Genomic DNA, 12,560 nt, shown 5'->3' on the forward strand with positions numbered 1-12,560 from the left:
ATAAAGAGCCTGGCCAGAAAGTCAATCTTTTCCCCTGCTCAAGTTACTGCAGAAGAGGTCCCTAAGTGGAGACACCTGGCCTGTAAGCAGTATTGAGGAGGAGGGGTGGGACATAGGGAGAGTGATAAGCATGAAAGGCTCTCTGAGGTTGAAAGAATGATGACAAGTATAGCTAATATGTTGAGTGCTATCCTGTGCTGGGCACTTACTACTTCACATATATTAATTTGATTAATGAAGGAGGTACAGTTACCTCCCCATTTTACTAGTAAGGAAGCTTTAATGCAATGAAATGACATTCCCAAGTTCACACAACTACTCATTGGGAGAGCTGGGCTTTCAACCCAGACATTCCATCTCCAACACCCTCAGGTAATTTTTATGAGATGAAATAAAAATTGTTGAAGCTTGGTCTTATATACTTGGAGGTCCATTATAGTATTTTCTATACTTTTGTATATGTTTGAAATCTTCCAAATTAAAAACTTAAAAAAAAAAAGGGTGATTTCAGGGTGTCCAGACTAACTCTACACATTTCTCAGTTTGTAATAATTAACGGAATAGATGAAGAAAATAAGTATCAAGCATCTTTACACGTCTGTTTCTAGCAATGGCAGATAGCTCCATAGCTTTTACATAGGTTTAAGGTTATTCTGGGCTATTCTGAATTCGTGGTAAGACTGCATTCCCTAGCATTCTCTCCCCATCACACAACCCAGGCACAGAGCCACAGAACTCCTAAAGTACTGTCGACCGTGACAAGCGCACTGGGATCAAACGGGAAATGAACAGACTTTAGAGTCCGTTTTAAATTTGAATCTTATTTCTACCCGTCCCTACCTATTAGGTCAGCGCTTCTGGTCTCAGAGTCTCAGTCGCCTGTTTCGTAAAATGAGAACAATGAAGTCTACCTTGCAGGCTTGGTGCGTGAATAAAGAAGGAAAATATGGGGCTTCCCCTGGTGGCGCAGTGGTTGAGAGTCCGCCTGCCGATGCAGGGGACACGGGTTCGTGCCCCGGTGCAGGAAGATCCCACATGCCGCGGAGCGGCTGGGCCCGTGAGCCATGGCCAATGAGCCTGCGCGTCCGGAGCCTGTGCTCCGCAACGGGAGAGGCCACAACAGTGAAAGGCCCGCGTATCGCAAAAAAAAAAAAAAAAAAAAAAAGAAGGAAACTATGAAGGGCCAACACTGGCTTTCAAAGAGTTAACCCTCAATCTGTTCTGTCCCCGCCTCTGCAACGGGATGTAAAAATGCTAACTTTCCTTTTCGAAAAGTTAGATATTGTAGCGTTTAACGTCGTTATCAAAAAAATAGGGGCTGGCTAAGTCCCAGTGACCGGTATACACAGGGAAAATCCACACACGTCTATGCCTCGCTCAGACACAGGGCCCGCTTTCTCGACTCTAGCAAACTTAAACGGCCGAAACGCCCCGGGGACGGATGACTAACCCCGGAGCTGCGGCTCCTGGGCCCTAGTCGGGCACCGCCCCGCCCCGCCCCGCCCCCGCCCCCGCCCCCACCAGCCACGCACGCGCAGTCACTCGCCGGCCACGGCGACTGCTGTTGTCTGGCTTCGTTGGGCTGGGCCGTCCACCGAGCACAGGCGTGTCCCTGCTGAGGGCCCGCGCGGGCTTAGGCTTCCAGATCGACGCGTGGGGACGGCCGCTGAGCGTGCGAACAAGTCTTTGCTTTTCCGAGTCGCTCTTTTCCAGGCTCGGTCCGGTGGTCAACATGGCCCGTGAGTATGCGGACGGGTAGGGGAAGCGGCGGGGAGCGTCCGGCGAGGAAGTCGAGCTCCAAGGCGCGGCGGGCGGGCAGACTGGGGCCAGCTGGTGAAACCCCTTCCGTCCGGCGCGGTGGTGACCCGGTTTTTAGTCAGCAGAGGGAGAGGGACGGTTGGCTCCGGTCCGGCCTGAAAGGTCGGGCAGGTGCCTGCCCCTAGGGTGCGAGTTTACACGGTAAGGAACACCTCCCCGGTGGTGAGGTGTGTGGAGCCCCGGGAGGGATCCTGGTCTGGAGGTGGTTTATAGCTGGTACTTAATACTTAATTAAGGTCGTGAGGCCTAACGAGGACAGGGAACTCTAAGTCTCCTCTCTAGTTCTTTTGTTTGGCCCTCGAAGGTAATGTTTTACAAGCATCTGTAATGCTCGCTTAACAGTTGAATTATGATGGGCCAACGTGTGTGTGCGAGGTGTAATCTGTGGTGTATCTTTCTCTCTTCACCCACACCTCTCAAAAGCCAGAACTTATTTTGGAATACTGGCCCATAGAGACAGACGATTGGAACGCCTCCTTTAAGAGATCTGGTGTTTATAGCCAGTGAACACCTTAACTGGTATCATAATACTGTTAGGAACTTTAGTGTTTACGTTTAAGCTTCCTCCTTGTCATCAGATCCCTGGAACACCATTCAGTGCAGTACTCTGCTGGCTTATCTCTTAAAAAGGAAACTTCAGATGCATTTAAATAAGACCCTTAGAATGGAATTATTAATTTTGGAGATGGAAAAATAACATCACTATTTCTCTTTGTAGGTGGAAATCAACGAGAACTTGCCCGCCAGAAAAACATGAAGAAATCCCAGGAAATTAGTAAGGGAAAAAGAAAAGAGGATAGCTTGACTGCCTCTCAGAGGAAACAGAGGTGAGTTATGCTAAAGGAATTCTCAAGTCACAGAAGTTTTCATTTTGGAGAATGGAAAGCAGTTTTAAAATCCTTAGTAGAACTAGGCCTGCAAGGAAGGGGTAACAGCTGCATATCTGTTGTGTGCCAGGCATACTAAAATTATAAGCGATAGTCATTATCCCAACCCATGGATGAAGAATTTAAAGCTCTCAAGCTATAATTTGTCTTGCAGAGAATCTCATGCAACTCCACCACAACCATAAGAATTTCATTTAGCTTCCATGTGCAAGGCATTGTTAGGTGCTGAGGGTAAACATTTTGTAAGCAGACATCCTACTCATACTACTCTGGGTGACAGGTCACCAATTATATTGATAACTTCTGAAAGAGACACAAAGTATATGTAGTTATACTGACTTCTGAAGATCCATTGGATTGGAGAGAATGCAGGTGCACTGCCTTGACATACAAGTGACAATACAAAACTGCTACAGAAATATCAATACTTTGAGACTACAGCTTAAGTTTTTTAAAAAAAAGCATTCATGTTTCTAAAAAAAGTTAGCCAAATTTCATTTTATTCTAAAATCAAATTTTGTTGTTCATGTGAAACTCGGAGGCCAGGTGAAGAATTGACTACACAGGCTCCATCGTGGCTTCTCTGTGGTCCTCAAGGCTGGCTGCACATTAGAATTACCTGGGAAAACTTGATGTCTGCTCAAGCCTGTGCCTTACACCCAGCCCTGAATTAATTGGTGTGGGGCTGGACATTAAAAGGTGCTCTAGGTAAATTTTATTATACTTAAGTTAAACCTGACTTTAAAAGCTCCCCAGGTGATTCTGATATGCAGTCAGAATTTAATGAAGTTGAAGCCCTTCATTACCACTTCACACTGTCTTTCTATTGACATTTATTGTTAAAGTGATAAGCTTTGCTTTAAATTTGTTTACTTACATTGGAGTAGAAGTGAACCAATCAGTGGAATGGTACAGATCAGTAACCCTGAAATAATATTTTTATTGAGAAACTTAGTGTAGTTTGGCTCAGTGATAGTCACTGCTTAATGACTACCCACTGCTTACAAAGCTCTGTGCTAGATGCTCTATATTTATTACCTCTATTCATCATAATTGTGAAAAGTGCTATTAGCCCCAATACATGCAATGAGAGACTGGGGCTCTGAACTTCAGTAACATTACTAAGATCACACAGCAAGCACAGCAGAGTTTGGTTACAAACAGAAAAATAACTATTACTGTTTTTATTCAGGACACCTCATTTTTTTTGTAGCTGTCTTGTTTTTCCTTCCTTCTCATTCCTTGTTTTTGCTATTGGCCTCTCAGAAATGTCTTACTAACATGGACAGAGCTACTCATCCTGAATTAAAATCTAATACTAAATATATGCAATAATAACATAGGAAAGAGCCTGGTCTTTGAAATTGGACAGACCTTAGTTTTTTGTGTGATTTGGGGCAAATTATTTAGCTCTAAGCCTTTAACTTTTTTTTTAAATCTGAAACATAGGGACAATAACTCAAAGTTGTCGTGGGACTTAATCCAGAGCCAGCAAAGTGCCTGGCACATAGTAGCTGTTGAATACATAGCCATTTAATATATTTTTTAATATGGGCTCATGGACCATCCAGCCCAGGTAATCTGGTTTTAGTTCACAGTCTGTGAAGGTTCAGCCAGAGACACAAAGGGTTAAGAAAATGCCCTGAATATCCTGCTTTTTGGCTTGTAAGAAACTGAATTGATTCATAACATCTATGTTCTAACCCTAGGTACCACTTAGGATATCTAGAAGACTTCTGAAATGCCCCTTCATTCACGAAAAAATTTATTGTGAATTAACTTTGTTGACAACCAAGATTAATTGCCATTATTTCTACATATAGCTGCCTCATGTCAGATGGTGTGCGTGTGTGTGTGTGTGTGTGTGTGTGTGTGTGTGTGTGTGTGTGTGTGTGTGTATGTGTATGTGTATGTGTTCCTCAGAACAACCTGATATGTATTACTCTAATTTTGAAAAGACTTGGAGGTCATTTATCCAAGGTCATGACAACAGTACAGATTGTATTCAAAATAAGATCTGACTTCAAAGCCTTTCCATTCTTCACCTTCTATCTTCACCATTCTATCTCCGTCCATGAAAATGGAAAGACATGAAAGTTTATATCTTCTTTTAAATTGTTTTCTAATATACTGAATGGATTATTGTAGAAAACAAATGAGAACATAAAAATCAGTTTTCCTGTAACAACTTACAGCCTTTTCCCCCCATATAGGGACTCTGAGATCATGCAACAAAAGCAGAAGGCAGCCAATGAGAAGAAGTCTATGCAGACAAGAGAAAAATGATGACTATTTGGAAAACCTGGGTGCTGCTGCTAACTAAGTGTATCATAAGCTCTATGATCAAGATTTTTGTAGAGTGAACAGCCAGTACATATGTTATATCCTTGTAAAACTATTTTAAACTTTACCTTTCAGCCTGACTTAGTGTGATGTTTCAGAACCATTCTTCAAAGAATAAAACACTAACCGTGCATGTGACATATTGGTGAACATTGTTTTTTATCACCAGTGAGCATTTATACAATTTATTAGAGAGGTAATATCAGGTAACAGGATATTGTATATAAATCTAGAATCTTTGTCATAAACTTTGTTAAAGTATATCTTTAAAGTCAACTTTATTGTATAATAGAATTTAAGATACATTTATCTAATTTTGCTTTGTAATCAACTAGTTTGCTTGAAAAATTTACAAAAAATAGTAAAACCCACCTGGAATAGCAACTAAATGAACATAAACTAAATGAGGTCTCAGTAAGAGTTCTACTTACAGCTTTAAAATTTTCTGGAATAAGTGCCTTTTTTTAAAAAAGAATTTCTTTTTTATTTTTAAAGAAATTTATTTATTTTTGGCTGTGTTGGTTCTTCATTGCTGCATGTGGGCTTTCTCTAGTTGCGGCGAATGGGGGCTCCTCTTTGTTGTGGTGCGCCGGCTTTTCATTGCAGTGGCTTCTCTTGTTGCAGAGCATGAGCTCTATGCATGCGGGTTCAGTAGTTGTGGCATGTGGGCTCAGTAGTTATGGCTCGCGGGCCCTAGAGCACAGGCTCAGTAGTTATGGCACATGGGCTTAGTTGCTCTGCTGCATGTGGGATCTTCCCAGAACAGGGCTCGAATCCATGTCCCCTGAGTTGGCAGGTGGATTCTTAACCACTGCACCACTAGGGGAGCCCCTGCCTTTTTTTTTCTTAATAGAGTTTATTTTATAGAGCAAAATTAGGGTCACAAAAAAATTTAGATTTCTCATCTACCCCCTGGCCCTACTCATACATAGCCTCCCCATTATGAACATCCCCTACCAGAGTAGTACCCTTGCTGTAACTGATGAACCTACATTGACACATCATTATCACCCAAAGTACATAGTTTACATTAGGATTCACTCTTTGCCTTCTAAGAGTGCCTTTTTTTTGTGTGTGTGGATATGTTAATGTTTTTTGTTTTTAGTTGAAGTATAATTGACTTAGAATATTAGTTTCGGGCTTCCCTGGTGGCGCAGTGGTTGAGAGTCCCCCTGCTGGTGCGGGGGACACGGGTTCATGCCCTGGTCCGGGAGGATCCCACATGCCGCGGAGCGGCTAGGCCCGTGGGCCATGGCCGCTGAGCCTGCGCGTCCGGAGCCTGTGCTCAGCGACGGGAGAGGCCATGGCAGTGAGAGGCCCGTGTACCACAAAAAAAAAAAAAAAGAATATTAGTTTCAGGTGTGCAACATAGTGATTCAATGTTTTTATACATTACAAAGTGATCACCACAATGTCTAGTCACCATCACCACAAAAAGTTACTATAGTATTATTGACTATATTCCCTATGCTGTACATTATATCCCCGTGACTTTTTTATTTTATAGCTAAGTTTGTATCTTTTAATCTTTTTCCCTTATTTTGTGCATTTTCCCACCTTCCTCCACTCTGGTGACACCAGTTTGTTCTCTGTACCTGTGAGTGAATTTCTGTTTTGTTTATGTTTGTTCATTTGTTTTGTTTTTTAGATTCCACATGTAAGTGAAACCATATGGTATTTGTCTTTCTCCGTCTGGCTTATTTCACTTAGCATATACTCTCTGTGTCCATTCATGTTGTCACAAATGGTAAGATTTCATTCTCTTTTATTGCTGAGTAATATTCCATTGTATATGTGTACATATACACCACAGCTCCTTTATCCATTCATCTCTCAAGGGACAGTTAGGTTGCTTCCATATCTTGGCCGTTGTAAGTGCTGCAATGAACATAGGGATAGATAAATCTTTTCAAATTAGTGTGTTTGTTTTCTTCAGATATGTTTAATTTTTTGAGGAACCTCCATACTGTTTTGCATTGTGACTATACCAATTTACATTCCCACCAACAGTACACAAGAGTTCCCTTTTCTCCACATCCTCACCAACGCTCATTATTTCTTTTTGATAAAAGTCATTCTGACAAGTGTGAGGTGATATCTCATTGTGGTTTTGATTTTCATTTCCCTGATGATTAGTGGTGGTAGGCTTCTTTACATGGACTGGTTGGCCATCTGTATGTCTTTGGAAAAATATCTATTCAGATCCTCTGACCATTTTTTAATCAGATTGTTTCTTTTTTTTTTTATACTGAGTTGTGTAAGTTCTCTCTGTATTTTTTATATTAACCCCTTATTGGACATATCATTGAATTTTTCTTAACAGCTTTTTCTGCAGCTACTTATATGATTTTTATTCTTCAATTTGTTAATATGATATATAACATTGATGGATTTGTAGATATTGAACCACCCTTGCATCCCTGGGGTAAATACCACTTGGTTATAGTGTATAATCCTTTTAATGTATTGTTGAATTCAGTTTGCTAATATTTTGTTGAGGATTTTTGCATCTTTGTTTATCAGTGATATTGGCCTATAATTTTCTTTTTTTATACTGTCTTTGTCTGGCTTGGATCGGTTAATGCTGGACTCATAGAATGAATTTGGAAGCATTCCTTATTCTTCTGTTTTTCAGAACAGTTTGAGAAGGGTAGGTATTAATTAACTGTTCCTTATATGTTTGGTAGAATTTACCTGTGAAGCTGTCTGATCCTGGACTTCTATTTGTTGGCAGTTTTTGGTTACTGATTCAATTTCATTACTAGTAAACAGGCTGTTCAGATTTTCTGTTCTTCCTGATTCATTCTTGGAAAATTGTACATTTCTAGGAATTTATCCATTTCTTCTGTGCTGTCCAGTTTGTTGGTGTAATTGTGGTAGTCTCATGATTCTTTGTATTTCTGTGGTATTAATTGTAACTTCTGCCCTTTCATTTCTGATTTTATTTGGGGCCCCTCTTTCTCTTGATGAGTCTTGCTAAAGGTTTATAAATTTTGTTTATCTTTTCAAAGAACCAGCTCTTAGTTTCACGGATCTTTTTAATTGATTTTTTTAGCCTCTATTTCATTTATTTCAGCTCTAATCTTTATTATTTCCTGACTTCTACTAACTTTGGGCTTTGTTCTTCTTTTCCTAATTCCTTTAGATGGAAAGTTAAATTGTTTATTTGAGATTTTTCTTGTTCTTGAGGCAGGCCTGTATTGCTATGAACTACCCAATTAGAATTGCTATTGCTGTGTCCCATAGATTTTGGAAAATTGTGTTTCCATTTTCATTTGTCTAAAGGTATTTTTTTATTTCCTTTTTCATTTCTTCATTAAACCATTGGTGGTTTACTGAAAAGTTGTTTAATCGCCACATGTTGTGTGTTTTCCAGTTTTCTTCTTACAACTGATTACTGGTTTCATACTGTTGTGGTTGGAAAAGATGTGTGATATGATTTCAGTCTCCTTATATTTATTGAGACTTGTTTTGTGGCCTAACGTGATCTCTCCTAAACAGTGTTTCATGTGCACTTGAAAAGAATGCATGCCCTGCAGTTTTGGGGTTTTTTTTTTTTGTTTTTTTTCTTAACATCGTTATTGGAGTGTAATTGCTTTACAGTGTTGTGTTAGTTTCTGCTGTATAACAAAATGAATCAACTATATGTATACGTATATCCCCATATCCCCTCCCTCTTGCATCTCCCTCCGACCCTCCTTATCCCACCCCTCTAGGTGGTCTCAGAGCACCAAGCTTATCTCCCTGTGCCATGCAGCTGCTTCCTACTAGCTATCTATTTTACATTCGGTAGTGAATATATTGTCAATGCTACTCTCACTTCGTCCTAGCTTACCCTTCCCCCTCCCCGTGTCTTCAAGTCCATTCTCTATGTCTGTGTCTTTATTCCTGTCCTGCCCCTAGGTTCATCAGAACCATTTTTTTTTTATATTCCATCTATATGTGTTAGCATACAGTATTTGTTTCGCTCTTTCTGACTTACTTCACTCTGTATGACAGACTCTAGGTCCATCCACCTCACTACAAATAACTGAATTTCATTTCTTTTTATGGCTGAGTAATATTCCATTGTATATATGTGCCACATCTTCTTTATCCATTCATCTGTCGATGGACACTTAGGTTGCTTCCATGTCCCGGCTATTGTAAATAGTGCTGCAATGAACATAGTGGTACATGACTCCTTTTGAATTATGGTTTTCTTAGGGTATATGCCCAATAGTGGGATTTTTGGGTCATATGGTAGTTCTATTTTTAGTTTTTTAAGGAACCTCCATACTGTTCTCCATAGTGGCTGTATCAATTTACTTTCCCAGCAACAGTGCAACAGGGTTCCCTTTTCTCCACACCCTCTCCAGCATTTATTGTTTGTAGATTTTTTTGTCAGTGGCCACTCTGTCTGGTAGTTTCGATTTGCATTTCTCTAATGATTAGTGATGTTGAGCATTCTTTCATGTGTTTGTTGGCAACCTGTATATCTTTTTTGGAGAAATGTCTAGGCCTTGTGCCCGTTTTTGGATTGGGTTGTTTGTTTTTTTGATATTGAGCTGCATGAGCTTCTTGTATATTTTGGAGATTAATCCTTTGTCAGTTGCTTCATTTGCAAATATTTTCTCGCATTCTGATGGTTGTCTTTTTGTCTTGTTTATGGTTTCCTTTGCTGTGCAAAAGATTTTAAGTTTCATTAGGTCCCATTTGTTTATTTTTCTTTTTATTTCCATTTCTCTAGGAGGTGAGTCAAAAAGGATCTTGCTGTGATTTATGTCATAGAGTGTCTGCCTGTGTTTTCCTCTAAGAGTTTTATAGTGTCTGGCCATACATTTAGGTCTGTAATCCATTTTGAGTTTATTTTTGGGTTTGGTGTTAGGGAGTGTTCTAATTTCATTCTTTTACATGCAGCTGTCCAGTTTTCCCAGCACCACTTATTGAAGAGGCTGTCTTTTCTCCGTTGTATATTCTTGCCTCCTTTATCAAAGATAAGATGACCTTAAGTGCGTGGGTTTATCTCTGGGCTTTCTATCCTGTTCCATTGATCTATCTTTCTGTTTTTGTGCCAGTACCATATTGTCTTCATTACTGTAGCCTTGTAGTATAGTCTGAAGTCCAGGAGCCTGATTCCTCCCACTCCATTTTTCTTTCTCAAGATTGTTTTGGCTGTTCGGGGTCTTTTGTGTTTCCATGCAAATTGTGCAATATTTTGTTCTGGTTCTGTGAAAAATGCCATTGGTAGTCTGATAGGGATTACACTGAATCTGTAGATTGCTTTGGGTAGTAGAGTCATTTTCACAATGTTGATTCTTCCTCTCCAAGAACATAGTATATCTCTTCATCTGTTTGTATCATCTTTAATTTCTTTCATCAGTATCTTATAGTTTTCTTCATACAGGTCTTTTGTCTCCTTAGGTAGGTTTATTCCTAGGTATTTTATTCTTTTTGTTGTAGTAGTAAATGGGAGTTTTTTCTTAATTTCTTTTTCAGATTTTTCATCATTAGTGTATATGAATGCAAGAGATTTCTGTGCATTACTTTTGTATCCTGCTACTCTACCAAATTCATTGATTAGCTCTAGTAGTTTTCAGGTAGCATATTTAGGGTTCTCTATGTATAGAAGCATGTCATCTGCAAACAGTGACAGTTTTACTTCTTCTTTTCCGATTTGGATTCCTTTTATTTCTTTTTCTTCTCTGATTGCTGTTTCTAAAACTTCCAAAACTATGTTGAATGATAGTGGTGAGAGTGGGCAACCTTGTCTTGTTCCTGATCTTAGAGGAAATGGTTTCAGTTTTTCACCATTGAGAATGATGTTGGCTGTGGGTTTGTCATATATGGCCTTTATTATGTTGAGGTAGGTTCCCTCTATGCCTACTTTCTGGAGAGTTTTTATCATAAATGGGTATTGAATTTTGTCAAAAGCTTTTTCTGCATCTACTGAGATTATCATATGGTTTTTAATCCTTCAATTTGTTAATGTGGTGTATCATATTGATTGATTTGCATATATTGAAGAATCTTTACATTCCTGGGATAAACCCCACTTGATCATGGTGTATGATCCTTTTAATGTGCCATTGGATTCTGTTTGCTAGTATTTTGTTGAGGATTTTTGCATCTATGTTCATCAGAGATATTGGCCTGTAGTTTTCTTTCTTTGTGACATCTTTGTCTGGTTTTGGTATCAGGGTGATGGTGGCCTCATAGAATGAGTTTGGGAGTGTTCTTCACGGTGAAATATATTGGAAGAATTTGAGAAGGATTGGTGTTGGCCCTTCTCTTAATGTCTGATAGAATTTGCCTCTGAAGCCATCTGGTCCTGGGCTTTTGTTTGTTGAAAGATTTTAAATCACAGTCTCAATTTCACTGCTTATGATTGGTCTATTTATATTTTCTGTTTCTTCCTGGTTCAGTCTCAGAAGGTTGTGCTTTTCTAAGAATGTGTCCATTTCTTCCAGGTTGTCCATTTTATTGGCATATAGTTGCTTATAGTAATCTCTCATGATCCTTTGTATTTCTGCAGTGTCAGTTGTTACTTCTGCTTTTTCATTTCTAATTCTGTTGATTTGAGTCTCTTCCCTTTTTTCTTGATGAGTCTGGCTAATGGTTTATGGATTTTGTTTATCTTCTCAAAGAACCAGCTTTTAGTTTTATTGACCTTTGCTATTGTTTCTCATTTCTATTTCATTTATTTCTGCTCTGATCTTTATGATTTCTTTCCTTCAACTGACTTTGGGTTTTCTTTGTTATTCTTTCTCTAGTTGTTTTAAGTATAGGGTTAGATTTTTTGTTTGATATTTTTCTTGTTTCTTGAGTTGAGATTGAACTGCTATAAACTTCCCTCTTAGAACTGCTTTTGCTGCATCCCATAGGTTTTGGGTTGCTATGTTTTCATTGTCATTTGTTTCTATGTATTTTTAAATTTCTTCTTTGATTTCTTCAGTGATCTCTTGGTTATTTAGTAGTGTATTGTTTAGCCTCCATGTGTTTGTATTTTTTACAGATTTTTTCCTCTAATTGATATCTAGTCTCATAGCATTGTGGTCAGAAAAGATACTTGATATGATTTCAATTTTCTTAAATTTACCAAGGCTCGATTCGTGACCCAAGATATGGTCTATTCTGGAGAATGTTCCATGAGCACTTGAGAAGAAAGTGTATTCTGTTGTTTTTGGATGGAATGTCCTATAAATATCAATTAAGTCCATCTTGTTTAATGTATCCTTTAAAGCTTGTGTTTCCTATTTATTTTCATTTTGGATGATCTGTCGATTGGTGAAAGTGGGGTGTTAAAGTCCCCTACTCTGATGTATTACTGTCTATTTCCCCTTTTATGGCTGTTAGTATTTGCCTTATGTATGGGCTTATGTATTGAGGTGTATTGTATTGAGGTGCTCCTGTGTTGGGTGCATAAGTATTTACAATTGTTATATCTTCTTCTTGGATTGATCCCTTTATCATTATGTAGTGTCCTTCTTTGTCTATTGTAATAGTCTTAATTTTAAAGTCTATTTTGTCTGA

General features: G+C 39.1%; 1 protein-coding gene across 1 annotated transcript; it reads left to right on the forward strand.

Moving 5' to 3' along the window:
- The first annotated feature begins 1,557 nt into the window (after positions 1-1,557).
- SERF1B (small EDRK-rich factor 1B) lies at positions 1,558-5,186 on the forward strand. Its single transcript, XM_082837501.1, has 3 exons — positions 1,558-1,739; positions 2,537-2,645; positions 4,919-5,186. Exons 1-3 carry the CDS (start codon positions 1,733-1,735, stop codon positions 4,989-4,991), a joined length of 189 nt encoding a protein of 62 aa, XP_082693627.1. The 5' UTR covers positions 1,558-1,732; the 3' UTR covers positions 4,992-5,186.
- The last annotated feature ends 7,374 nt before the right edge of the window (positions 5,187-12,560 follow it).

This window comes from Leucopleurus acutus (assembly GCF_964270905.1).
Source record: "Leucopleurus acutus genome assembly, chromosome: 3".
Taxonomy (NCBI): Eukaryota; Metazoa; Chordata; class Mammalia; order Artiodactyla; family Delphinidae; genus Leucopleurus; species Leucopleurus acutus.